At 54.2% G+C, this 25,959-nt stretch overlaps 2 protein-coding genes across 3 annotated transcripts in view; both read right to left on the reverse strand.

The window, feature by feature from the left end:
- The window catches only part of C3 (complement C3), a 34,853-nt gene extending 21,624 nt beyond the window's left edge, over positions 1–13,229 (reverse strand). Inside the window, exons 1-19 of the mRNA XM_082836826.1 lie at positions 13,078–13,229; positions 12,382–12,574; positions 11,394–11,556; positions 11,226–11,296; positions 9,110–9,204; positions 8,924–9,006; positions 8,728–8,818; positions 8,529–8,631; positions 8,279–8,405; positions 8,021–8,136; positions 7,774–7,920; positions 6,886–7,095; positions 6,567–6,773; positions 5,121–5,279; positions 4,629–4,758; positions 4,280–4,351; positions 3,901–4,098; positions 2,038–2,149; positions 1,685–1,770 (exon numbers count right to left, since the gene is read on the reverse strand). Of these exons, the coding sequence (XP_082692952.1) occupies positions 1,685–1,770; positions 2,038–2,149; positions 3,901–4,098; positions 4,280–4,351; positions 4,629–4,758; positions 5,121–5,279; positions 6,567–6,773; positions 6,886–7,095; positions 7,774–7,920; positions 8,021–8,136; positions 8,279–8,405; positions 8,529–8,631; positions 8,728–8,818; positions 8,924–9,006; positions 9,110–9,204; positions 11,226–11,296; positions 11,394–11,556; positions 12,382–12,574; positions 13,078–13,148 (2,434 nt within the window). The 5' untranslated portion in view covers positions 13,149–13,229. The remainder of the gene's footprint in view (positions 1–1,684; positions 1,771–2,037; positions 2,150–3,900; positions 4,099–4,279; positions 4,352–4,628; positions 4,759–5,120; positions 5,280–6,566; positions 6,774–6,885; positions 7,096–7,773; positions 7,921–8,020; positions 8,137–8,278; positions 8,406–8,528; positions 8,632–8,727; positions 8,819–8,923; positions 9,007–9,109; positions 9,205–11,225; positions 11,297–11,393; positions 11,557–12,381; positions 12,575–13,077) is intronic.
- A 6,045-nt stretch (positions 13,230–19,274) lies between these two features.
- GPR108 (G protein-coupled receptor 108) lies at positions 19,275–25,847 on the reverse strand. 2 transcript variants are annotated; one of them, XM_082835863.1, is made up of 18 exons: positions 25,715–25,847; positions 24,888–25,007; positions 24,028–24,078; positions 23,716–23,798; positions 22,769–22,893; positions 22,591–22,652; positions 22,436–22,504; positions 22,235–22,339; positions 21,891–22,024; positions 21,707–21,782; positions 21,139–21,212; positions 20,934–21,051; positions 20,717–20,847; positions 20,588–20,631; positions 20,287–20,336; positions 20,022–20,105; positions 19,783–19,919; positions 19,275–19,592 (listed from the first exon to the last, which is right to left on the reverse strand). In XM_082835863.1, exons 1-18 carry the CDS (start codon positions 25,832–25,834, stop codon positions 19,520–19,522), a joined length of 1,656 nt encoding a protein of 551 aa, XP_082691989.1. In that variant the 5' UTR covers positions 25,835–25,847; the 3' UTR covers positions 19,275–19,519. The 2 variants fall into 2 exon arrangements, with proteins under 2 accessions (XP_082691989.1, XP_082691988.1); XM_082835862.1 differs by having other exon boundaries at positions 19,777–19,919.
- Positions 25,848–25,959: the final 112 nt, after the last annotated feature.

A 25,959-nucleotide genomic window follows, 5' to 3' on the forward strand; every position in this document is an offset into this window, starting at 1 on the left:
GCCCAGGGAATAGGCTTTGAGGGGCAAGGATCTAACTGTGGTTTTCAACTTTTTTTTTTTTTCAAGCTGCAGGAACTTTTTTTTAGGTAAAGGGAACCTCACACAGAATCTCGATATATGGAAATGTACAACAGGCAAATATGAAGATGCTCTGATTTGAAACAGGGATGGGGGCCCCAAACTAGAACTGTGCTGAGTGGCTTTGGAGTCTCAGGCAGAAGGAAAACTATGTGCTCTGTGTATATGATTTCATCTGCCATCATCACTTGTTCAAGAGAAATTAGCAGAAAATTGCAATACCTTCCATTAGAAGCAAGACAGACAAAGAAGCAGATTTTGAAAATCTTGAAGCCAGGAAAGTAAAATGATAATAAAGTATAATTTATGATAAATTACAACCAAACAAACTTATACTAGAGTATATTAAGTTCTGAGTTTGCTATAAATAAAATACACTTAATGTTGTGAGTTTTAATACACCTAGTTTTAAAATGTTTTAGTGTTTTCAATAGTTTTTCAACCTCTTTAATGCTCTGGAAAAAATTAACCTTTAAAATATACATAAAACATGCATATGGGACACATCTTTCCTTTTACCTCAAACTCCATTATGGCTTGGCACACTGCCGGTTTATATTTAAAATCTGGATATTTTGTACAACATGTTTTCTTTGCATTCATTTTGATTTTTTTCCAAAAAACCTATTGCATGAAAATATGATTTATCTTGATGACTGAGTTTTTTGGCACCCACTTAATTTTGCATTCAAAGTCAGTGCCTCACTCTCCTTGCCCCATTCTCAGACCTGCTATAAGTCATCCATATTTGGCTAGGGTGTGTCAGTGTCTCACACCCAGCCCTTGGTGGCGGTGGGGCGGGAGGGCAGTGGGTGTACACATACACCTTTTTTTGTCGTGTTTCACAATCTAACCACCAATGTTTCAATCACTCATTTCATCCCGCTTCGTCTTTTAGTTTTTCTTTGTTGACCTGTTTTTTTTTTTTTTTTTTTTTTGCGGTACACGGGCCTCTCACTGTTGCAGCCTCTCCCGCTGCGGAGCACAGGCTCCGGACGGCATGTGGGATCTTCCCGGACCGGGGCACGAACCCACGTTCCCTGCATCGGCAGGCGGACTCTCAACCACTGCGCCACCAGGGAAGCCCTGTTTTTTCTTAATTGCTTTACCCAGTATCATGGCAACATCACCCCTGCAAAGTTTTTCTTGCTATAAATCATTCTGTATGATACTATGATGGTGGATACAAGTCATTATACATTTGTCCAAACCCATAGAACGTACAAAACCAAGAGTGAACCCTGACCTCAGCTAAGAACTTGCAGTGATCATGATGTATCCATGCATCCTTCGATTGTTACAAATGCACCATGCTGGTGGGGGATGTTGATGGTGAGGGAGACTGTGTCTGTGGTGGGGAAAGGGGTATATGGGAAATCTCTGCACCATCCTCTCAATTTTGCTCTGAACCAAAACTGCACTAAAACTAAAATCTATTTACAAAAAGCACCATGTCACTCACATTCTACACTCTATTGCCTCTCCAGGAACCAGAGGAAAGTGTCAGCCACCAGGAAACAAAGGATCGGTCAGGATTGAATGAGAAAATGCCCGGGGCGGTCTGGGGTCCCGGCCTCCTGAGGACCGGACCACCATCCTCTCTCACCTTTCTTGTCTGACAAGCTCACAGCCAGAATCTCCCAGGTGGTGATGGAGTCTTTCAAAAACACGTTCATGAGCTTCGTGGAGACTCTGGATGGGGGAGGGGAGGCATTAGAAGATACCTAGCATGGTGGACGGGGAGAGCTGGTAGGGAGGGGCCCCAAGGGACAGGGTTGGAGTGGGGCTGGCGGGTGGGCACGTGTAGGTAGCCCCAACTCTTCTAGGCTAGGTTGTGTGATTCCACAATGATTCCAGAAAAGAGGGGGCATTGAGGTGCGTGCAGACTCAATGTCCAGTCTGGGGTGATGATAGGGGCTGGCCTGGGGGTGGGTGGAAGTGGGAGCATCCCAGCCTTACCCATTTTTGTCTGCGACTTTAAGGTCCTCAACAATGGTCCACAGCCAGCTCTCTGGGAACTGGCTTCGGGAAATGATGTCCTCCTCCGGGATTATTTCATCATCCAGGTCACCTGCGGGGGGGTGGGAGTTAAAACAGACCCACTTTCCCCACTGTCCCCTTTTAGATATTTATCTCTATAATACCCTGGAGGGATTCCTCGCAGCGACACACCCAGGGTCACGTGATCACTTCCGGGGACCCTAGGCACATTTGCCTCTGGGGGTTCCTTTCTCCATAAAAAAAATTAAAAATCATATTTTACAATTCTGTTGGTAGAAAGGTGAAAATAAGCCAGGCTCAACTGCATTGATTTTTTTTTCCTGTCTTTGATTTCCAAGGGAATGAAAACATTTGCATGAATCAGCCTCTAAAAGCATCATTGGCCCCCAAGCACCACGCCTGCTGTGTCTGATGGTTACGTCCATCCTGAAAGCAACGGGGTGAGCTGAGAGATTTCCCCAGACTTGGTGGAGATTGTTGAAGAGATGGTGGCCTTTAAATGCCAGCTTGACCCCATCTGCACGTAAACGAAGCCGGGCTGGAATAGAGTTCAACCCTGGCTGGGCTTTCCTCAAAAAACGCTGAACAGATTTTAATTTGGTTCTGGGTCTGCCTAACGACAAAGTAGGTGGAATTCCAGAGATGCCCAAATCCACCCATCAAAGTGCCCTTGGGGTACTAACTTTTAATCAACCCTCTGTCTCACCCCAATTGGCTACAGAAATGACACAATGCTGGAAAAAAAACCACAAAACATCCGTGTGCGTAAATTATACCCCAGTAAATCAGAAGTTTTGTCCAAATTTCCTCTTTGCGAAAGAAAAGTCTTGGGTCACTGGAGCAGACAGCACCACGTCTAGTTATTGCAATTTGCAAAGAGACTGAAGGTAGAAGTCTTTGTTCATGCGTGTTGGGAATCTTGGTGTCTTTGGAGCGGGGGAGGGGTGGAGGAGTTGCTAGCTTTCCAGATAAAGGGATTTAGACCTACTTGACCACTTTGGCAATGGCGGCCACTGAGAGGTGTCTGCAAACATTCAGTTTTGACAAAGCGCATCCTGGCAGAAAAGTCCTTCTCTTAGTTGAGACATATTAAAAGATGTTTAAAAAAAGGAGGGATCAGTTCACACCGGGGTCCTCTGCCTCTCAGCAGACGGCAGTGGGGACTCTTGTTAGTTCTGTAAATGCCACTTTGTGGTGGAGACCATTCTGGTTTTGCTTGAAATAGGCTTCTAAGAGAATTTTCTTTTGGCTTTGCTTAAGACTGACTTGGCCTGAGATATAAAGTTTCAAGTGTGTACATCCAGAACTGAATGAATGAATGAATGAACGAACATCGATTAGGCGTAAGTTAGGCACCTCTCTTTGGAAGGCAACATGAATTAGTTTTCTTTGGTGAAGGCAAGTCTAGAACCCATCTTAGTCTTCCCATTGGCAACTAGTGTGACCAGCCCTATCATCTAGAACGTGCCCTCAGACCACGGATGTCCTGGGCACTGCTAAGGTCAAACTTCAGAGTGACAGGGCCAGGGCCAGGATGACCCTCCCAGGCAGGAAGTTCCTTTGCCTCAGGATGAGCCTTCCAGGCAAGGGAAGAAGGACCTAGTCCCCCATTGGACTGGGTCCTTCTTCCCTCAGACCTGAATCACCTAGCTCCTCATCTGAAGGCTTCTTTCTTCCTCCGACAGGCGCCTCCTCTCTCCTCGGATAAGCACCTCCCTCCTTGGACAGGCACCTCCCCCCTTGGACAGGCACCTCCTCCCCCCTTGGACAGGCACCTCCTCCTCCCTTGGACAGGGGCCTCCTCCCTGCCACCGGACTCACTCCTGGCCAGCTCCAGGGTCTCGTCACGGCTGTGCTGCAGCCGCAGCTGGGCGATGTATTCACAGCAGTCCAGGAAGGCCTTCACGCATGCGTCGCCTTGCAGGATGAACTGGGCCCGGCGCTGGCACGGGAACTTCATGGGGTTGTCCCGCATGCCGTCCTCACAGCACTTGCGCAGCTCCTTGTTGTACTGACCGGCTGTGGGAGCACAGATCCCCCGCCCCGCGCGCCCTCAGCCTCGAAGCAGGAGGCCCTCAGGACAGACCCCAGGGAGAACTTCCCCACGGTCAGGCCCTCCCCCTCCCTCTCCGTCTGGGATCCCGTAGGGGCTGGATCTCGGGTGGGAAGCGGTGGGCGAGCGCCGACGGAGGGCTCCCACCTTTATCCATCCTCTTTTCCATGAGCTGCACCGAGCGGCGTCGGCGGGGGGCTGGTTTCGGGCACTCAGGATCTACGGGCAGGTGGACCGGGAACCAGAAGGATTAGGCATCTACTGTGTGTCCTTGGTTTCCTCCCCACAGTGGCCCCCCGTGAGGTCGGGGTGTTATTGCTCCCATGTGACAGATGTAAAGACTGAGGCTCCGAAAGAAATAATACGCCAGATGGTGGCGGAGGCGGGACTTCAATACCCCCACCCCCATCCCAGAGCGCTGCCCTTAACCTGTTCTCAGTCTCTGGGAGGTGGAAGCCCTGCCCCTCCCTAGCCCTGCTGCTGGCTGCATCCTCACCTGTCCTCTGGTTGGTCTGTAGGCCTTTGCTGGTCTTGAGGGCCAGCCCTGCATCCGTGAAGACGCCGGCATAGTCCCTTCCACTGCCTGGGGTACAGCCAATGTCTGCCTTCTCCACTACGTCCCAGATCTGCAGTGGGGAGTGGAGGCCGAGAGTGTGGCGAGATCGGGTCAGCCGTGCCTCCACCGATTGGCCAACACGTCCATCCAACCCCACCCCATCCATCCTCATCCTGGTCCCCAGGCTGGCCGGCCATGGTGGACCATCTGGAGTTAGACCTGGAGCTGTGTCCATCCCCGGGACCATCCCCAGCTTGGACCCTTGTCCATCCACATTCTCATTGTCAACTTGACTTCAACCCATCCCCGTATCTGCGTCCATTCGGACCTCTACACTTAACCCCCACTCAAACCCATTTGTTCCCCCCAGCACCATTCCCCGCCTCAACCCAACACCGTCTCTAAACCAACCTCAGTGACGCGGGGGCATACCTTACTCTGCGTCAATTTGTTCTTCTTATTCAGCACAAACACGCCCTTGTCCACGGCCACCAGCCCCACTAGGGACCCCTGGTCAGCCTCGATCTTCAGGGTTATCTGTTGCCCAGGCCTATGGTGCTTCTCTTCCTTCCCGCCATTTTTCACCACCAGCTATGGTCAGGGGTGGGGTTGGGTGGGGGGACGTTTGGAGGGGAGGGAGGGAGAAGTCAGCCCTGCAAGGCCCTGGTCTCTGGAAGCCAAAGACAAAGGAGGTCCTGGGCTGGACTGAAAGGAGAGAGAGAGGAAGGGAGGCAGGCAGAACCGGCCTCAGGCAGAAAGTCAAGAAAAGAGAGAAAGCCAGGAGCAAGAGAGATACTGAGTACAAGCTTCCAGTTACAAAATAAATGAGTCTTGGGGACGAAAGTCAATAACCACGTAGTATCTCTGTATGGTGACACACGGTCACTCACTAGACTCATCGTGGTGAACACTTTGAAACGTAGAGAAATATCGAATCACTATGTTGTAGACCAGGAACTAACATAGTGATGTAGGTCAATGGTACTTCACGACAAACAAACAGACTCAGAAAAAGAGATTGGATTTGTGGTTACCAGAGGTAAGGGGAGGGGGAATTGAATTACAGCTTCCAGTTGTAAGATGAATAAGTACCAGGGGTGTAATGTACAAGATGCAAATATATAATTAACGCTGCTGTACGTTATATATGAAAGTCATTAGAGGAAACCCTGAGTTCTCACCACAAGGGAAAAGATTATTTTTTCTATTTCTTTAATTCTGTACCTCTATGAGATAATGGATGTTCACTCAACGTACTGTGATCATTTCATGATGTACGTAAGTCAATTCATTATGCTCTACACCTTAAAGCTAGTGCTGTATGTCAATTACATCTCAATAAAACTGGAAGAAAAAAAGATACTGAGACTGAAACATAAAGGGAAGAAAAGAAGAAGAGAGAGGCAGGAACCCTGCAAATGGAGGAGAGGAACAGATTCAGAAGGTTGGAGAGAGGTCTTCCCTGGTGGCGCAGTGGTTGAGAATCCGCTTGCCAATGCAGGGGACACTGGTTCGAGCCCTGGTCCGGGAAGATCCCACATGCCGCGGAGCAACTAAGCCCATGTGCCACAACTACTGAGCCCATGTGCCACAACTACTGAAGCCCACGCGCCTAAAGCCCATGCTCTGCAACAAGAGAAGCCACCGCAATGAGAAGCCCGCGCACCGCAACGAAGAGTAGCCCCCGCTTGCAACTAGAGAAAAGCCCGAGTGCAGCAACGAAGACCCAACACAGCCAAAATAAATAAATAAATAAAATAAATTTTCAAATTTTAAAAAGGAGTTGGAGAGAGACAGAGCCAAAGGGCCCAAGATGGGGAGAGTGACAGCCAGGTGGAGAGTCCCCAGATGGGCACAGAGAGATGCCACAAAGCTTACCGTGCCCACACATGAGTCCTTGACATCCACCCACACGGAGTCGGCCACCACCTCCCACTGGTTGTTGCTGGTGATCAGCGTGTAATAGGCCACCAGGCGGAAGGAAGGGATGAAGTCCGGTGTGATGGTCATGGGCAACACCACCAGGTCCTGGCCGGGCTCTCGCACCTGCCGCCCCACCTTCAACAGCTTCCCCTTGTTCATGACCTGGGGAGAACAGGTCGGTATAAGTATCGGAAAGGTAAGAGGGAGGATGGCAGGGGCAGCCGGGATGGTGGAGGGCTCCCGGGGGTGCTGGGTGTTCTAGGAAGCCACAGACCAAGTAAGTGTAGTAGTGGATCTTGGCTTGGTGGCTGGGGTCCGTGCGCAGGTGGAAGTTGACATTGAGAGTCTCCCCAGGCCTGAGCTCCACTCGGGGCACAGAGAGGTGCAGGTAGTTGTTGGAGTTGCCCTGGGTGTTGTAGGGTAGGGCCTGCATGGTCCTAGTCGCCTGTCGCGCCTCTGGGATATTCTCCTTCCGCGTGCGTACCTGGGCGAGGAAAGATGGATGCATGCTGGCCCCCCAGAGATGTCCACACCCATATCCCTGGGACCAGGGAACATGGTATTTTATGTGGCAAGAGAGACTTTGCAGATGAGATTAGGTTAAGGATCTTGAGGAAATGGGGAAGAGATGGGATTATCCAGGTGGGCGCAATGCCATTGCAAGGGTCCTTATAAGACGTCTAGGCAGAAGGTAGGACCCTGCTGTGCAGATGAGAACCCTTCTATGCATGCAAACTACCGTATATAGGTAGGATGGATAAACACCAACGTCCTACTGTATAGCACAGGGAACTAGATACAGTATCCTGTGATAAACCATAATGGAAAAGAATATGAAAAAGAAGGTATATACATACATATATATATATATATATATATATATATATATTCAGTCATATATATATAACTGAGTCACTTTGCCGTGCAGCAGAAATTAACACAACATTGTAAATCAACTATGCTTCAATAAAATAAAGTAAAAAAAGAGCCCTTCTATGTAAATGAAAACATCTCTCTGTGGATGGTACATCCCTTTATGCAAATGAAAGGACCCCCCTGTATGCCCAGGACAGGATCCCTTTGTGCAAACGTCAGGACTCTGCTCTACAGAATCAAGCCCCCTGTCTCCTGGTGTGGGGTCGCGAGGCCGGCCTGGGCTCACAGTGATGGTCAGGGGCTGCCGGTCGTTGAGTGTGTTGATGCTTAGCTTGGCCACGCCGTCCTCCTGGGTCAAGGACTGCACGTTGGTGCCCTGGGTCACCACCGGGATGTGGCGGGCAGGGGAGCCGTCGGGGTTCGTCACGAACACCTGTGGGTGCAGGCCAGGTGGAGGGGGTTCAGGCAGACCTAGAGGCACGGTCAAGCTCAGGAGCGGTGGAGGGGGTTTGCAGCCCCGCCCTGGGTCTCACCATGAGGTCGAAGGGCATGGCGGGTTTGAAGAACTTGGGGGTCTTGGTGAAGTGGATCTGGTAGGGCGAGGTCACGATGGGGATCCCGGTACGCTCTGCCTCCACCATGTCGCTGCCTGAGGGAGGCCAATCGTGAGGGTGGGCTCCTGGGCCACTCCTCAGGACCAGGCCTCCCCCCTCAGATTGGACTCTGCCTTCATACTGGGCCTCCCATCTCAGTACAGCGGTGCTGGGCCCCTGCCCTCAGCCTGGCCTCACCTGAGTGCAGGATGACGGTGACAGACACGTATAAGGACTTGCCCACCAGGGCGTCGGCTTGGGAGGGCTGTACCCCGTTCAGCAAGACCTGTCGTTGCAGTTTGGCCTCCCCAGTACCGTCAGTGATCTGGGGGAGACAGTGAAGGCTCAGCGGAGGCGGGGGTTGGGGTGGGGAGGGGGGCTCAGGTGCGGGAGGGGCGCTGATGGGGACAAGAGTGGAAGAGACGTAGAGGGGGCCTCTGTCAGGTACCGGAACACGGGTGAGGGAGTGGGCCAATGAAATCCTCCGGTCGTCATCCTGGACTCCAAAGATGACGAAAGCCGTCCCGTCCACATTCTCCCCGTACAGGAACCTGTGAGGCGGGAGAGCCTCAGATTCTCCCCCCTCCAAACTCCTGTTGGCTGTGGCTGAGCCCCTCCCCCCAGCTGGTCCCTCCCCTGTCCCTCACCTGGCAATGATGTTGACTTTCAGGCCGTTTGGGTCATCGATGTAGTAGAATTTCTCTTCAGGCTCCACTTGGACCTCAAAACTGGGCAGCACTGGGGGAACAGGTCGTGGTGGGCAGTGAGCCAGCACTGGGCCCAGAATTATGTGCTCCCCCCTCCTTCCCCACGCTCCCACCCGCGGCTCCCTGCTCCTCTTACCGTATTCCTTCACCTCAAACTCGGCAGAGAAGACCTGCTGCGGAGAATCTTCGTAGTGGGCTTTGATCTTCCACTGCCCCATGCTGTGGCGAAAGCAGGCTAGTGATCTGACCAGACCTAGCAGCCCCCCACTCCCTCTTCTGGGGTAGGGGAGCCCTGAACCCCCTTCTGGAGAGCGTGACATACTTGACCAGCTCTGGGATGTTCCAAGACAAGGGCAAGATGCCAAACTGGTTGTGAGAAGACAGGGAGTCCCGCTTGATGGGAATGCCATCGGGGGTCTGTGGGGAGACAGGGAGAGAAATGGCTCTTCAGAGACCAGGCTTAGCCCTTTGGCTCTCCCCTCCCTCTCTGTGTCTGGATACTGTGTCGTGTCTACAGGGGCAGTGGTTAAGAACATGCACCTGAGCCAGCCAGCCTGGGTTCAAATCCCCACTGTGCCACTTACAAGCTGTGTGATGTGGGCAAGTTACTTAACCTCTCTGTGCTCAGGGTGCACATCTAGAAAACGGAGATAATTACAGCTCCTATGTCACTGGTTTGGTATGGTGATCAGTGTCTCTCTGAAGACTAATAAAAACTAGCGTTTATCACCTACTTTTGTGCAGGACCCTGCACTAAGCGTTTGATTTGTATAAATCACACATAATTGCCCACATTTGCCTTTTTTGACCTAAAGCATAGCAATGTCGCATGGCTTGACCTAACACACGTATGATTTCATTCGTTGCCAACAGTTAAACAACAGGAGACATCACATAGGAATCTGGTGTTCCGGCTTCTCTTGGAAATTGGGGTAATTGTGGATAACGTGCTCCTGTTGGCACAAGGTGACATTTCATGGGAGCCGGGCAGCTCTGTGCCTTTAGAGGAGGTGTGTGTTGTGTTCTCTGTTCCCCGCATATCCCACAATCCCTAAAGCCAGCTCACAGCCTTCAGAACCTGGTCCCTGTTAGGTTTGTGTGATCTCAGTACATACTCACGAAGACCCCGTGAGGAGCACATACTCCATTCCTTCCCTTCCTTCTCTCTCCGTTCCTCCTACACTTGTTTTTCCCTGCCCATCGCTCCCTGCTTCTTTCTCCCCTCTCCTTCCCTCTCTCCCTTCTTCCAGTAAGTTTTTATTTACCCTACTACCTGGCAAGCATGGCGTCAACAGATAATTCCTTTCCGTTTGGAATTTAAGTTCAAAGGATGTTGGGAGAAGGTGCAATTAACAAATGAATAAATCCAATTTAGAAGATGCTAAAGGGAGATGGCCCGGAAGGAAAATAAGAGTGGAGGAAGGGAAGATGAGAGTGGAGTGCCTGTGTGTGTGTGTGGGGGGGGGGGGGGGTTGGGGGGGCGGGTGAGAGAGGGGGTGTTGCAATTTTTTTTTTTTTTTTTTTTTGCGGTACGCGGGCCTCTCACTGTTGTGGCCTCTCCCGTTGCGGAGCACAGGCTCCGGACGCGCAGGCTCAGTGGCCGTGGCTCACGGGCCTAGCCGCTCCGCGGCATGTGGGATCTTCCCAGACCGGGACACGAACCCGTGTCCCCTGCATCGGCAGGCGGACTCTCAACCACTGCGCCACCAGGGAAGCCCTGGGTGTTGCAATTTTATGGGGCGCTCAGAGAGGTCTCACTGTAAAACTGGGACACTGGTGATATTTGAGCAAAGACTTGAAGGAGGTGATGGAGCAAGCTGTGTGGAAATTTGGAGGAAGAGGGTTTTTTGGGTAGGGGGAATAGCCTGTGCAAAGGTCCTGGGGCAGACTGTGCCTGGGCTGTTGGAGGAACAGTGAGGAGGCCGGTGTGGCTGGAGCAGAGTGAGCGAGGGGGAGACAGGGAGGAGGTGAGGGCAGGGAGGGGACGGGGTAGGTAGGGCCAGGCCTAGTGGGCAGCGGGGAGGACTTGGGCTTTTACCTCGAGGGAGGTGGGAGCCCTGGAGCGCTGCGGGCAGAAGAGGGGTGCTCACAAGCGCCCTCTGGCTGCACTAGCCGGAACAGACTACATAGAATTAGCGTCTGTCACTATCCCAATCTTCAGATGAGGAAAAGGAGACTTGGAAAGGTGAAGTGACCTGCCCAGAGTCAAACAGTGACCAGGGGTTTATCGGGACCCAGAATCCACGGGCGCAAGCATCTCTCTACGTAGTCTCCCTGGGCCCCCGTCCCCTCTCCCCATTTGTGTGCCTCTACATATTTCTTTGCCTTTAGGTCTCTGCTGCTGGGCCTTTGCCGGTGTCTTCTTTCTCTGTCTCTATCTCTTTGTCTCTCCCCGAGTCTCTGCCCCGGGTAGGTCTGGGGCCCCGGTTGGCTGGTACCTCAATGCTGACGATAACTGTCTGGCCCACGGGCAGCAGCTTGTGGTCAACGGTAAAGATCCGATAGAGGACTGAGACGAGGCGGGAGAGAAAGGGAGAGCTGGGTGAGGCCCTGCGCCTCCCCCCAGCCCTGCCCCCGGCCCTCTCCAGCCACCCCCAGACCCTTACCCGTGGAGCCTGGGGTGTAGATGGTCTTGTCCGTCTGGATGAAGAGGTACCCACTCTGAAGGCTTATCAGCACCACCTTCTCCACCAGGACGTTCCCGAAGGCCGCCTGGACAGTCACGAATTTGTGCCCCTTCTCTGATTTTAACTCCTTGCTGGCCGGGATCTGGGCATGAACAGGGGATTATTAGGCATCTGCTCTAGGGCCCCTTGTCTTTGGCTGGATCCACACCTGCCCCTCTTCACAACAGAGCCTGCCCATCACTCCTGGTCTCCCTTGTTTGCCAAGGTTTGGGGAAAAAAAGGGTACTTGGAGAGAGGGCAAGGGCAAGAGAGGGGGTGGGAGTCAGAGGGAAGGATGGGAAGGGGGAATCAGACAGTGGGCTCAGAAGAGGGAGGGCTCAGAACGGGAAGGGGACTCCGAAAGAGGAGGAGACTCAGAGAGGGGAGGGGCTCTGAAGGGAGAGAGGGCTTAGAGGGGGAGGGGCTTGGAGAGGAGGGGCTCAGAAATGGAGGGGGGCTCAGAGATGGTCCTGCTTGGAAGGGGGTGGAGTTGAGAGAGATAAGGGGGCTATGTATAGCACAGGGAACTCTGGTCAATATTATGTAACAACCTAAATGGGAAAAGAACTTGAAAAAGAATATATACAGGTATATGTATCACTGAATCACTTTGCTGTACACCTGAAATTATCACAGCATTGTTAATCAACTCTACCCCAATATAAAATAAAAAGTTTAAAAAAAAAGGTGGAGGCACCTCAGAGAAGGCACTGGAAGAAGCAGCGGGAGGGGCTCAGCAAAGGGAGGGACTCAAAAGGGGCGGAGATTCAGAGAGGGGAGGGGCTCAGAATGGGGAGGAGACTCAGACAGAAGGGGCCGGGCTCAGATAGAGTGGGTGGGGCTCAGAGAGGGAGGAGGGGCTCAGCAGCCGGAGCGCTCAAAGAGGGGGTGGGGTGTCAGCGGGGCTGGGCTACCCGTGCGTGCCCACCTTTATGGTGACGGTGCCCAGGTAGCCATTGGCACTGTTCAGCTCGGTGTTTTCGCTGGACAGCACTTGTTTCTTGGACGGGAAGTCGTGGACAGTGACGGCGACTGGTATATTCCCTTTCCCTTCGTGGGCCTCCAGCACCACCGTCTCCTCGCTCTCCAGACGCAGGATGTTGGGGGTGATCATGGAATACCTGCCAGAGGGGAGCACAGGGCATGGAGCTGTCATGCCTGAAGCCCGAGATGCCAGCCCTATCCGGTTAGCGCTCTGCCCCAGCCCCTGTTCCCACAGGGGATCTGGTGACCGGCAGACAGCTCAGGGGCTTCAAATCCCATCAACTCCTGAACCTTCAAATCAAAACCACCAACTCTGGGAGCCCTGACCCCTAAATCTTTAAACACCCCAAGTCTCTAAACACCCAACCCTGGAACACCCTAAACTTCTCCCTAAACCTCTAGCACCCCAGACCTATAAATACAGCCAACTCCACCTCCTCATTCACATACACCCATACGAAATCCCTAAACGCTTAAATCCTGAAACTACAAACTCCCAGATCCTATGAAGTCCAAACTTCCCGTCCACAGAATCACCCAACACCGCGCATGCGCCCTAAACTTGCAGGGACCTGTACCCACAAATGCCCACTCCCATCTCAGAAGCAGCCTTGTTTGGGGTCGGGCTGTGACTACTCACATGGGGTCCCCCAGGGCCAGGGGGAGACTGGCCAGCAGCAGCAGCAGACTGGGACCCGAGGTAGGATGCATGGTGCCAGGACAGTGAAGGGACAGAGGGACGGAGGGACAGAGAGACAGAGGGGCAGGGGGAGGAGTGAGCAGAGCTTGCTGGAGGCTGCCTTTTATCTAGCTCCCGCCTTTCTCCCTCCTCAGCCCAGCCCTCCACTCCCCATGGGCTCCCCACTCCCTGGTACTGCCCCAGATTTCTCAATAGTATTTACTAAGTTTTTCAGTCTGTGGGGCAGCATGAACTTGGGGTAAGTAACCCGAGGGCATGTCCTCCTGCAATAGGAACACAACAGCCTCCTGCCCTGGGCTCCCTCAGGGTCAAGGCCAGCTGGTGAACAGGGATCTTTCCCTGTCACACCCACTTGGTAGTAGAGGAAAATTGAGGACAGAGGGGCCCCCCCCACCCCAGATATGTGGGCCTGATCCTCAGTCCACTTTTGGCTGTGCATTTATTCACCAAACCCTCCCTGTGAGTCCATCTCTATGCTGGCAGCTGGAGTCCCACTTCTAGAATCTTCCATGCTGGGGTGGGGGTGGGGGACAGAGTCCAGCACCAAAGCTCGTAGCCCCATGGAGTGCCTTCCCCAGTGGAGAAGAACTCAGCTTCTTGGGGGATCAGGGAAGGCTTCTTGGAGGAGGGGACATTTCAGCTGGGCTTTGAAGTATGTGTAGGAGCTCACCATCCAGGTAAGAATGTTTTCTAGGGCAAGGAGAGCCTGGAGCTACCTTCACCTCCTCTCATCAAGAAACCTGAGTAGTGGGACTTCCCTGGCGGTCCAGTGGGTAAGACCCTGCACTTCCACTGCAGGGGTCACGGGTTCAAGCCCTGGTCGGGGAATTGAGATTCCCCCATGCCTCAAGCTGTGGCCAAAAAAAAAAAAAAAAAGAGGCCTGAGTGGCTGTGATGGTTTATAAAAGTCATAATTGAGGAAAGTCCCATGGCTAGCTTTTGTGTTACATCAGCAACCTCTTAGCATATTATTATTATTATTAAAAAATGTATTTAACTTTTTGCATACTCCTATGGTTCCGCATCTAAAAATAACCTTCCTCCTGCTCCTATCGCTAGCCATCAGGGTCTCAGACATGACCATGTAACCAAATCTTGTGTTTCTTTCCAGAGGTATCTTATGTGTTTACAAATGTTCACACGTTTTAAAAGCAAACATCAGCAAAGCTCTACACACTCTTTCTTCTGGTCTCCTGGGTTACACCTTTTGCTGTTTCATAAACAATTTACCTTAGACATTGTTTAATATCAGTGCTCAGAGAGCTTCCTTGTTCTTACAGGCAACTGCCTAGTATTACATTGTGTGGAAGTAACCAGACTGGTGGACAGACAGACTTCCTATTGTTACAAAACCACACTCCCTCCAGGGAGTAATCTTGAGCTTGCATTATTTCCAGCTCTCACAATTATTAAGTGGTAAACTTTGGGCAACTTACTGATAACCACCTGAGCCTCAGTTTCCTCCTGTAAAGTAGGGTTATAACAGCAGCAACTTCAAAGTGTTCTTACCGCAACGAGAAGAGATAATTCTGGATCAAAGCCTGCGTGCAACAGTAATCTTGCTAGATACCGCTAAGTTCTCCTCCATAATTATATTGATTTGCATACTTGCTGGCCCTGCACAGAATCGCCAATTTCCTCATGGCCTCCCCTTGAGGGCATATTGGCAAAACTTTGTATTTTTGCCTCGGTGTCATTTTAATTTGATTTTAAGTTGGGCATCTGGCGGAAGGGGGGATGTGAAGTCAGGTGTCGGAGGGGGATGGTGTGTTGATGGGGGATCCAGACCCCTGGAGGGCTGTTTTCCAAAGCTTCCTTGAAGGGGTTAACGGGGACCTCACTCTGATTTCCTGTAAACCGTGCCATTTTCCTGGTCATGCCCCCGTGCACCAAGTAGGGGGTGGCGTGGAGCAGTAGAACAAACCTGGCTTGTGTCTGCTTTGATTGCGACACCCTTTCTTTGGAAGAGGAGGCGGGTGAGGCAAACACCTGCTTACTTTCCAGATATGGGGTTCCACTTCTGAAACTGGGAAGGGGCCACCTGCTAGGATTCCCCCAAACCCCAATATTTATCTTCCTCCCTTTTCCCCCCACCAAAATACCCACCCAGTCTCCTGGTTTCATTATATCCTTAAAGCATTCAGGGTTGTGATTTAACAACCTTGAGAAGGAATTCCTGCTGGCCTCGGTCTCCCTGCAAGCCTGGCTGCTCCTACCCCAGAGCCTCTGTTAGTACATCTGAGCAATGGGACTGATGGTAGTTCCTGCTGTTTTGACAATTAAGGGAACACAGATGGCTTGGAGCCCTGGGCTTGGAGAGAAGGCTCATGGCCATGGTGGTGGAGGTCTGGGAAGGGTCCTGCCCATGACCTCCAAGAATTGACCAGAGGGATGGAGGTGAAAATGGACCAAGGTCTCCTGGAAGGGAAGGAAACCAGGCTTTTTCCTGGGGAATGGGCATTTGCGCCCAGAAGTTTGGGAGGGGGATGGCGGGCAAGATAAGCCAGCAGGGGAGAGAGAGAAGGAGGGAGAGTGAGGCTGCTGGGCAGGTTCTAAGTGGGATATCTAGGAGACTCTTTTTTCTTTGGCTGTGCCACTCCGCTTGCGGGATCTTAGTTCCCCGACCAGGGATCAAACCCAGGCCCCCTGCCCTGGAAACGCGGAGTCCTAACCACTGGACCGCCAGGGAATTCCCTCTAGGAAACTCATACCGACAAACTATTTGTTATTTACCTGAAATTCAAATTTAACTGGGCATCCTGTATTTTGTCTGGCAACCCTAGCTGGGGTGCAAAGAGAGAATAAAGGGAAAAATGGGCATGATTTCTAGGTGGGGGGAGCCCAGGTACCCCCTTCCCCTCCCCTGCACCTGCCTCAGTGCCGTTATCTCCCGGTTGTACCCCATCTCCACCCTTTCCCCATACAGGCGCCGCCACGCCAGGGAGCAGCAGAGACCCCCCTCCCCCCCCCCCCCACGACCCCCGCCGGTTCCAGGATGGGTGCTATACTGCTTTCTCAGAATCTTCCTCCAGGACCCAGAGCCAGGCCCTGCTTCCAACCACCCCCGCCATCCAGCTCCCTGCCCCACCAGCAGCCTGGACTTCCCCTTCCCAACTCATTACTCATTAACGTGTGGTTAACCTTGACCTGATTAAACCCATCCACTTGCCCTCTGGCTCCTTCCCTCCACCACCTCACACAGCATAGCAGAGGCCTGGGCACCAGGGACCCTTTTTTTTTTTTTGGGCTGAGCAGCAGGGCTTGTGGGATCTTAGTTCCCCGACCAGGGATCGAACCCAGGACACCGCAGTGAGAATGCAGAGTCCTATCCACTGGACCACCAGGGAATTCCGGGCCAGAGGTTTTGACTGCAGCTCTGCCTTCTCCCAGCCTCGATTCCTCATCTGTAAATTAGACATTCACAACCATGGAACCTCCCTCTGAGTCTTGGGGTGACAGCACGTGGCATCAGGCAAGCTGAGTCCAGTGCCCAGCACATGGCCAGCGCACAATGTACTTGAATTTTATTTTTACTAACACCTGCTCCTCTTCTCTCTTGTCTTATTTCGGTGACAGTCCCTCCGGGCCTCCAAGCCAGAGTTCCCCCCCCCACCCCCCGCTTCCTCCCTCTCCCTCATCCATCCCCTGTGAGCAGCCCTGTGACCCCTAGGCTGTCTCTCCCAACCCATCCTTTCTCTCCATCCCTAAGGCCCCAGCCTCCTTGCTGTAAACTCACCTCTTCCAGGTCATCTAGTCCACAGCAACTGGGCATTTATTTTCTAAAACACACCTTTGCATTCTTTCTATAAAATTACGATGCATGATACAGGAATATGCGCTAATGACTGTGAACATCTCAGCGACAGCATCTTAACGATTTTATGCACCTAACTTGTTTATTCCAGATGCCTTAGGTGCTATTACTATCCCCGTTTTACAGATAAAGAAACTGAGGGCTTTGGCCACTTGCCCAAGATCCTCTAGCTGGTAAGAACTGAGATTTGAACCTGGCAGCTGGGCTCCAGAGTTTGTGCTCCTAAACCATATGAGTTTCTGACTGCTGCTATAACAGATGATCACAGCCCTGGTGGCTTAAAACAAGACATTTATTGGGCTTCCCTGGTGGCGCAGTGGTTGAGAGTCCGCCTGCCGAGGCAGGGGACACGGGTTCGTGCCCTGGTCCACATGCCGCGGAGCGGCTGGGCCCGTGATCCATGGCCGCTGGGCCAAAAAAAACAAAACCAACCAAACAAACAAAAACACTGGAAAACAATACATTTATTATGCTGCAGTTCTGCAGGGCAGAAGTCTGAAACTGAGCTGTCAGTAGGGCTGTGTTTCTTCTGGAGGCTCTAGGGGAGAATCCGTTCCTGGGTTTTTCCAGCTTCTAGGGGCTAGTGGCTAGTGGCTAGTGGCCCCTTCTTCCATCTTCAAAGCACATCACACTAGCCTGTTTACAGCATCACATCTCATTCTCTGATCCTGACCCTCCCATCTCCCTCTTTTTTTTTTTTTTTTTTGCTGTACGCGGGCCTCTCACTGTTGTGGCCTCTCCCGTTGCGGAGCACAGGCTCTGTGGCATGTGGGATCTTCCCAGACTGGGGCACGAACCCGTGTCCCCTGCATCAGCAGACGGCCTCTCAACCACTGCGCCACCAGGGAAGCCCCCGCCTCCCTCTTAAAAGGACCCTTGTAATGACAACGCACCCACTCGAATAATCCAGAATCATCCCTCATTCTAAGATCCTTAATTGAATCACACCTGCCAAGTGCCTCCTGTCATGTAAGGGAACATAGTCACAGGCTCTGGGGATTAGGGCGGGGACAACTTGGGAGAGCCATTACTGCCCACCCCAGCATGCACGTGGTGTAAAACGCCATCCCTGTACTACCACGTCCCGCCCTGCTCTAAACTCTTCCTTGGCTCCCGTGGGCCCCAGAATCAAGTCCAAGTGTGTCTGCGTGCTTTTAGGCTTCTGCCAGCTGCTCTTGCCCTCCCACTGGCCAAGCCAGACCTGCAGTGGAGGTTGCAAGCTATTCTGGGCATTGCCTTGCTGCATAATTTCCTCAGTCTGCAATGCCTTCCCACTTCCTTCTTTGTCTGGCTGGGCTATATATTCATCTGGGCCCTAGTTAGACACATTTCCGCTTGCAGGAAGCCTTGACCCCAGCCTGATTCCCTCCCCCTGGCCCATGCCTGTGGTCCCCACCAAGGAGTATTTTTCAGAGCTCCAAAATAGGTTCAGAGCGTTCTAGTTAAAGAGTGAAGTGGGGCGGGGGAAGAAATGCATCGTGGTGGTCTGCCCACAGGTGTGCGTGCAGGTGTGTGACCAGGTGCATCTCTAATCTGAACTCCTCAAGGTTCAGAGAAATCCATGAAAGGTCAGCTGTGTTGCAGGGCACTGTGCTGAGCCAGACTCCCATTATCATGTGTGATGCTCAACTCTATGGGGTCTCCATTTTACATGCAAGGAAACAGAGAGGTTAAACCACTTAACAGTCACACAGCAAATGGGGGCAAGGTCAAGAGGCTTGGTGGCAGGGAGGCTAGGTGCAGAGGGGCAGTGCACGCAGCTCTGGAACCAGACTGTTGGTGTTTTTGAGTCCTGAGCCTTCTAACAACTTGTTTGCTGTGTTACCTTGGGCAAGTTACATAGCCTTTCTGTGCCTCATAAGCTTTTCAAGAGTTAAAGACCCTGGAAGCCTTAGAATAGAAGCCTTAGAATACAGCACTCAGCCTGAGCCACTTAGGAGTCACCCAATCACCATTTTTTTTCTCCCCTCCAGTCTTTGCACACGCTGTCCCCTCATCTGGGCCTGCGTCTTTCCCCACTCTCTCTGCTCACCTCTGATTCCCCAGGCTGGGTCAGGGCCCTGTGATGGAACTGTCTGGTGACACCTTGAGTGTTGGGCCCTGCCCACCCGCCCCTCCATGCCCGCACGGCCAAGCAGCCGATCACTGCTCTGTCTTCAGGACCCGGCACAGGGCCCGGCACGCAGTGGTCGCTCAATTAACATTTATTGAATGTGCAAAGCAATGGATACTGCAACCTCTCCCCGCCCCGTGCCCCCAAAGGATCTCTCAATTTCAAACCCCTGCATTAGCTCTCAATCCCCAGAAAGGCAAGAAACTGGAGTAGCAAAACAGATCGGTCATTATTGTACAGTTGCAAGTGGGGACAGGGTGCTCAACATCTGTGAGGGAGGGGGGCTGTCTGTCTTCTTCTGAATGGGCTCCAGGAACTCAGGTCCCAGGGAGGTGGATGCCTTGTGAGCACTGGCCCCCTCCTCCCCACACGCTCTTTGGGAGAAGCCGGAGCAGGGAATGTGTGAAGAGATGGGGATGAAGGGGGATGAAGGAGTGTCCGAGGCAGGGACATGATCACAACAGCTCTCGCCTGCTGGTCGTTTTGTTGACTTTGGACAGGCCTTCCCGGAACCCAGAATCGGTCATTCTGCAGGCAGACAGTTAGGGAGATAATCCGTGAGCCGAGGGGAGCCAGGCCCCGCCCATTCAGCCCACCACACCTACCCCAGAGCCTCTTGGCCCCGCCCCAGGCTCCACCCACCTGCCCCCACAGCCCCGCCCTCCAGGCCCCTTGCTGCCCAAGCCCCACCCACCCCAGCCCGAGGGCTCACACTTGCTTCATCTGCACATCCTCCTCGTCCTCCTCGTCCTCCTCGTCCTCCTGGGGCAGCTGCAGGTACGGGTTATCCCTTGTGGGCTGGAACTTGTAGCCCGTGAGCACGAAGAAGGCGAGAGTGGAGCCCTCCACCAAGAGCTGGGGGCCAAGGGGGCAGAGTGGGAGTGTCAGGTACAGGCCCCCACCTCCACCTCCACTGTCTGGGCCACCCTCCGCCCCACCTGGGGCCTCAGTGCTCACCTGGTACAGCCACTGCCACTGGAAAGGCACGGCCACCCGCAGCAGGATGGCGATGATCCGTGTGAAGTAGATGTAGCAGATGACCTGCAGGGACACGGGTGGGCACAGGGCTGAGGGACCACTGGGGATGCCTGGGGAGGGGGGCCGGGGATTATGGGCAGAGGGCGGGGCTCCGGGGGACTGCAGATGGAGGGGTTAGGGTGGGTGTGCCAGTGGGCTGGTTGTTTCCCCTCCCAAACTTCCCGAGTGAGCACAGGGCTCCTACCATGACGTAGTAATGCCGGAAAAGCTTCAGCTTGGCCAGGTTCACTGCCACTGAGGGGTAGGCACAGAGAGTGGGGGTCAAGGGAAGGAGGCGGGGGGCAGGACGAAGGGGACAGGGTGGAGAAAGGCTGTGGACAGGAGGACATTGGGGTGAGTGTCTCAGGGGCATAGCGTGGAGGGGGATGTCCCAGGATGGTGAGGGGGTGGAAAGGCAGGAAAAGGCAGTCAGAGGGGATGGAAGGGGCATCCAGGGGTCAGCAAGAGGGACCAGGAGCAGGCCGAGGGCCGAGGGCACAGCTCACCCTTCCCATCAGTGCCAGACGTGTCCTGGAGATGCCGGATGGACCTGGGAACGAGTGGGTGATGTGGGGGGCAGTCAGCACTGCCTCCACCCGTGCCTGCAGGGGAGGGGGTCGGGTGGGGGTCCTCACCAGACCACGGGGAAGAGGATGGCGCCGCAGCAGATGAGGTCCACCAGAAAGAGGATCTCCTTCCAGACGCCGTAGTCGCTGGTGCCCTCCTCACGGGACTCGATGACAATGTAGGCCACGTTGGCCAGGACCTGCGGGGCGGGGGTGGGGTGGGTGGGGTGGGTGGGCCCAGCCTGCACTCGTGTCCACCTGCCCACCCTGGGGCCTCCATGTGCACCTGCAGCGAGATCACGATCCCGAACACCTTCTTCTCCTTGTCGGACAGGATGTACTTGATGAAGGCCCAGCCGGAGCCGATCAAGGCGATAGTGATGAAGAGGAGGGCGCCCTTCAGCCTGGCGGAGGCGGGCAGGGGCTGTGGTGAGACTCGGGGGCCCGCCTCCCCTGCCCGCCGCCTGCCCCCGGCAGAGAAGGGCACTCACAGATGCGTGATGTAGTGCATGACAGCGAGGCCCTCGATGGGGTGGCCCTGGCTGTTGATGAAGTAGTAGTTGATCTGGAGGTGGATGGACGGATGGACAGTCAGACGGATGGACGGGGGGATGGAGATGGTGGTGGTTTGGGAACACCGACAGTCACTGTCGGATGGGTGGCCAGGAAGTGGACTGAACAGAAGGTCACGATCAGGATGGTGAGTGGACTGAGAAAGGGACAGTCACAGCCAGAACGGCGGCCGGACAGATGGCTGGACAGTCACAGCCTTGACAATGGAGGGAAGGTCACAGTCGGGTGGATGCACAGTTAGACAATCAGCCCGGTGGACACTCATAGCTGGACCCACAGACAGTCAGACTGAAAGGTGGGCGGTCACAGCTGGACAGGACTGGATGCACAGCCGGCCACGGTGATAAAATGGATGGACAAATGTATGGACAAATGGAACTCCCAAGCCCAGGGTCTGCAGAGATTTGAGGAGTGGCTTGTAGGGGCTTTTTCCTGGCCCCTGACACCCCAGCCCACCCCATCCTGCTCCCGGCCCAAGGCTCTCACACTGTGGAAGAGGAGAGAGACGCTCTTGGTGAAAGCCAGGGCTGCCATGAGCCAGTGGATCTTGAAGACGTTGTACCTGGCAGCGGGGTCGGGGACAGGAGAGAGTGGGAGGGCATCAGTCAGGGGTAGGAGTGGGAAGGTGTGATGAGGGGAGGTGGGGAACCCCCAGGGGCAAAGGCATTACGTGTTCTTGCAGAGGATGGACACCCAGAAGATGCCGGAGGCCAGGAAGCAGGCGGACATGACCATGTACAGCTTGAAGAGGGGGATTTCCGCGGCCGACAGGAAGCCCTCGGGGTTCTTCTCCCGGATCATTACCTGGGGAGGGGACAGCGGTGGGCAGGGGGATCGCGCGCTAGCTCCAGACTTGCGGGGCCCTGAGTGTGAGTCTGCGGCTCTCCCGCTCTCTCCCTGGCCGACTCCCTGTTTCTGAGCCTCAGTCTTCCCGTCTCCCAAATGGGCACGGAGTACCTGGCCTGCAGTGAGCGCTCCGCGAACCTGCTGCCCACCCTCCTCACCCCTGCTCACCGTGATGTCGAACGGCTGCTCCCGGCCCGGCACCGAGTTGTAGCAGTTGTGGAAGTTGAGGTTGTACTGGCCTTCCTCGGCCCTCGAGCCGATCACCACGTGGAACTGGGCGGTGGGGCAGACAGAGGGGAGAGGAGGCCTCAGCATGGGTGGTCCCCGCTCTGTGGAGGGGAGGGGCTGCAGGCACCCCCGGACACTCACACTGAAATTGTAGGAGTTGTTGAGATGGCCCAGGCCCAACACCAGGTCCTGGTCCTTTCCACCAATGCCCTGAGGGGACAGAGGACCTCCATGGAGCATCAGCTGGCCCCGCCTGGGGGCGGGGCTTCCTCCCTCCTGCCCTGGCTTCCCCATACCTGCTGGTCGGCTTGTGACCCTGTGGGTTTCAACTTGGCCTTGTTGGGTGCAGTAGTGGTCCCTGCCAGGGGCAAGCAGGTGACTTTAGAGATAGACAGACAGCAGAATGATGGGCGGGACGTGTGGAGCGGCCCTGCCCACCCGCCCCTCCATGCCCGCACGGCCACCCTGACTCACCGCCATCCACCTTGGGGTTGACCCTGTGCTCTGACTTCGGGAGCTCTGGTTCGGAGGGCGCTTCGGGGAGGAGCCCGGGAGAGATGAACAGCTTCTTCTGTTCCCCATACTTTCGTACCTGGACCCTGTGGGATGAGGCTGGGAGGCTGAAGGCTGGGGTCAGGCACACCTGCTCTGCTGAGGGACTCAAGGGCCCCTCGGGCCCTCTGGGGCTCAGCGTCGGGCTCCATCAGTGGTCCCCAAGTTGCAGCATTTGGCCACCACCCATCAAGATGGCTGCTGCATCCCTGAGCTGCCTGTACCGAGGACTAGTTGTCACTTCCTGTGACATTAAGTCACTCATTCTACTGAAGTACACACTATTTAAAAAGCAAATGCTGTACATACAGAGAGGCAACAGAGTATCTTTGGACCCTGGGTTCAAATCCCAGTTTTCAGCCTCAGTTTTTTCATCTTTAGAATGGGGATAATAACAGTCTGAGCAGTCAATGAGTTAACACCAGTAAAGATCCCAGGATGCTGCCTGGCGCACAGGGTGCATCCTACACGCACAAATGACTTGTATTAATTCTCACAACACCCCTCTGTGTTGGGTCTTCTGCCTTGAGACCCTAATACTGCCTGGGCACTCCTTCCCTCTCTCCCTCCCATAATCAGAAGGCTTGAAGGCAAAATTAAAAAGCGAGTGACAGGAATTCCCTGGTGGCCCAGTGGTTATGATTCAGTGCTTTCACTGCCGAGGGCCCGGGTTCAATCCCTGGTCTGGGAACCAAGATCCCACAAGCCACATGGTGCGGCCGAAAAAAAAAAAAGCGAGTGGCTTTCTCCAAAGGAGTCACGGTTCTTTCTGGCTGGTTCTGATTCCACCTGATCAGCTCATGTGGGTAGCACAACCAGGGAAACCCCAATAATGGATCTTTAGGGGAGCCACCAGCCCTCCAACTCACTGCAGATCCTTGGTGTTGATGAGGAAGACAGCCAGAAGGTTGCTACTGTTTTTCCGGAGAGGACAGTCGTGAGGGTCCCGGCTCTGGAGAGTGGGCAGCAGGGAGCCTTCGTCACCCCCTCCCACTGGTCCAGCCTCACTCTGCCTTCCTCCCCATCCACCCGGGCAAGGGAGGGTCTCTCCCTGCTCCCCTCTCTGGGAAAGGACAGGGATCTTTGGGTTCCAGATGCTGACAGACCATCCTGCCCTTCCACCACCCCTGCCCCTCCACACTCCCCCCCTCCCCCCCTCCACCTCTGCCCCCTCCACTCACTGAATAGGAAGGAACACTGCCAGATCGAATACGGGTCAGACTGAACCCCACCTGGCAAGAAAAAGAGATGATGTGAGGGACACCAGCAGGGACCTCCAAGCCACCTCTATCAGTGGCAATAGTAACGTAACCTCGAATTTCCTCAAAGCCTACTAAGCGTGAGATTCCGTGTTCACTCACTTCACTGACTTTTCCCATCTGCCCCCAGTCCCCCAACCCTCTTCCTTTAACTCCTAACCATCCTTGCCCCTTGACTGGGATGTCACTTCCCCAGGGAGACCTTCGCTGGTCCTCGACCTACCCACCCTGTTTCCCCCCATTTAAAATGTTGATGTAAAAAATAAATTAAATAGAATGTTCATGGCTCCCTGCCTTGGGCTCTGGAAGCCAACACACTTGGATATACATCCAGGCTCTTGGACTCTGAGTAAGCCACATGCCCCTGAGTCTGTGTAAACACCTGTAAAATTGGCTTTACAGGTGTAATATTTTCACAGCATCTCTGAGAGGTGGCTATGACAGAACAGACTCATGGAAATAGATTTGCATGGTACCTGGTACCCAGCGGGTGTTCAATAAACACTAACTTCTCATTTCGACTGCAGGAACTGGGGCTGTCTTGTTCACTGGTAGGCTCCCCTCCCCCCAGCTCAGTGCCTGGCACGTACTGCATGAGAAATTATTATTCCCAAGTTACACATGAGGAAACAGGCTCAGAGAGATCAAGGGACTTGCCCAAGATCATATGGGTGAGAGGCAGAGCTAGGATGTGAATCCAGAATTGGGGCGGGGGGAGGGGGGCGGAGCTCAGAAACTTGTGCACCTCTCCCTCCTCCAGCAAACTCCTCAAAGCCCCTCACCAATGGGGCTTTCTCATCTGTCTCCTGGAGGCCCAGCCGCAGGAGGCTCAGGTCCACCTCCAGAGAGCCGTTGGTGTAGAAGCCAAAGCTGTTCAGCTGGATGTCTGCTCGCTTCTCCCCCTGCCAGAGACCAAGAAGGCAGAGGCACCTCAGACTTCCCACCAGCCCAGCCCCAGGGCTCTAGCATGAGGTTCCCCCAAGGGCTTCGGGCCCCTCTGGGTATCTCTATATTTAGGACAGGTCCAAAGGGTGACGGGAGAGGTTGAGAGGGCCAGCTCTGGAGGCCATAACCTTAATCCCAGGCAGGGACAGGGTGGCTCCGGATCCTCTGGCCACTGTTCGGAGAGTCCAGGATTCGAAAGTCTGGGATACCTGTAAGTCTCCCTATTGGGTAAGCATCACCCGGAGAGCAGAGTTACGCATCTTGGGGTGCCTGGCCCTCACCTCCCGGAAAATGTTTAGATTCCAACTGAGCCCCCAAGATCCCAGTGAGTACCCAGAGGACCCTATTCTAGAACCCCCAGGGACTTCCCTGGGTGGTGTCAAGGGTCCCTAGCGTCCCCAAAGCAATCCCAAGAATTTAGAGGACTCAGAGTCCGCCGTCTCCGGAGATGAACCCCCCCCCCCGGTGGGCGGGGCACGACTACAGCGCGGCGGGCCAGGCAACTCCAACAGGAGGACCGAGGGGGCTCCTCGGACGAGACCACTCCGGACCTGGAAGCGGGGGGCGCCGGACCGCTCCATCCGGACGAAACCACTCCAAGCCAGGGGCTTTTCCGGGCCAAAGCTGCGACCCACACCCCAGACCGCCGCGCGGCGGCACTCACCGTCAGCGTCAGCCGGTGGATGCGCCCAGAGCAACCGCCTAACAGCAGCAGCAGAAGTAGCCGCTTCCCCCACTGCGCGGGGCTCCCGCGGGCGAGCCCCCTCCTCTCGCTCACGGCCATCTCTGAAGCCAACGCCTCCTCCGACACCGCCTCTGACGCCCTCAAGCCCGCCAATCGCCGCACGGTGGGGGCCGACCCTTCAGCTTTTTTCAGCCCACTCAACCAATCAGTAATCGCCTCCTCTC

This window comes from Leucopleurus acutus, assembly GCF_964270905.1.
Source record: "Leucopleurus acutus genome assembly, chromosome: 3".
NCBI classification, from domain to species: Eukaryota; Metazoa; Chordata; class Mammalia; order Artiodactyla; family Delphinidae; genus Leucopleurus; species Leucopleurus acutus.

Excerpts from the sequence above, each read along its gene's own strand:
- GPR108 (XM_082835862.1), bottom strand. The coding sequence starts at position 25,834 with ATGGCCGTGAGCGAGAGGAGGGGGCTCGCCCGCGGGAGCCCCGCGCAG. Across the intron at positions 21,052-21,138 it reads ATGCACTACATCACGCATCT|GCTGAAGGGCGCCCTCCTCT; the intron begins GTGAGTGCCCTT and ends CGCCTCCGCCAG. Across the intron at positions 20,632-20,716 it reads ATCCTCTTCCCCGTGGTCTG|GTCCATCCGGCATCTCCAGG; the intron begins GTGAGGACCCCC and ends ACTCGTTCCCAG.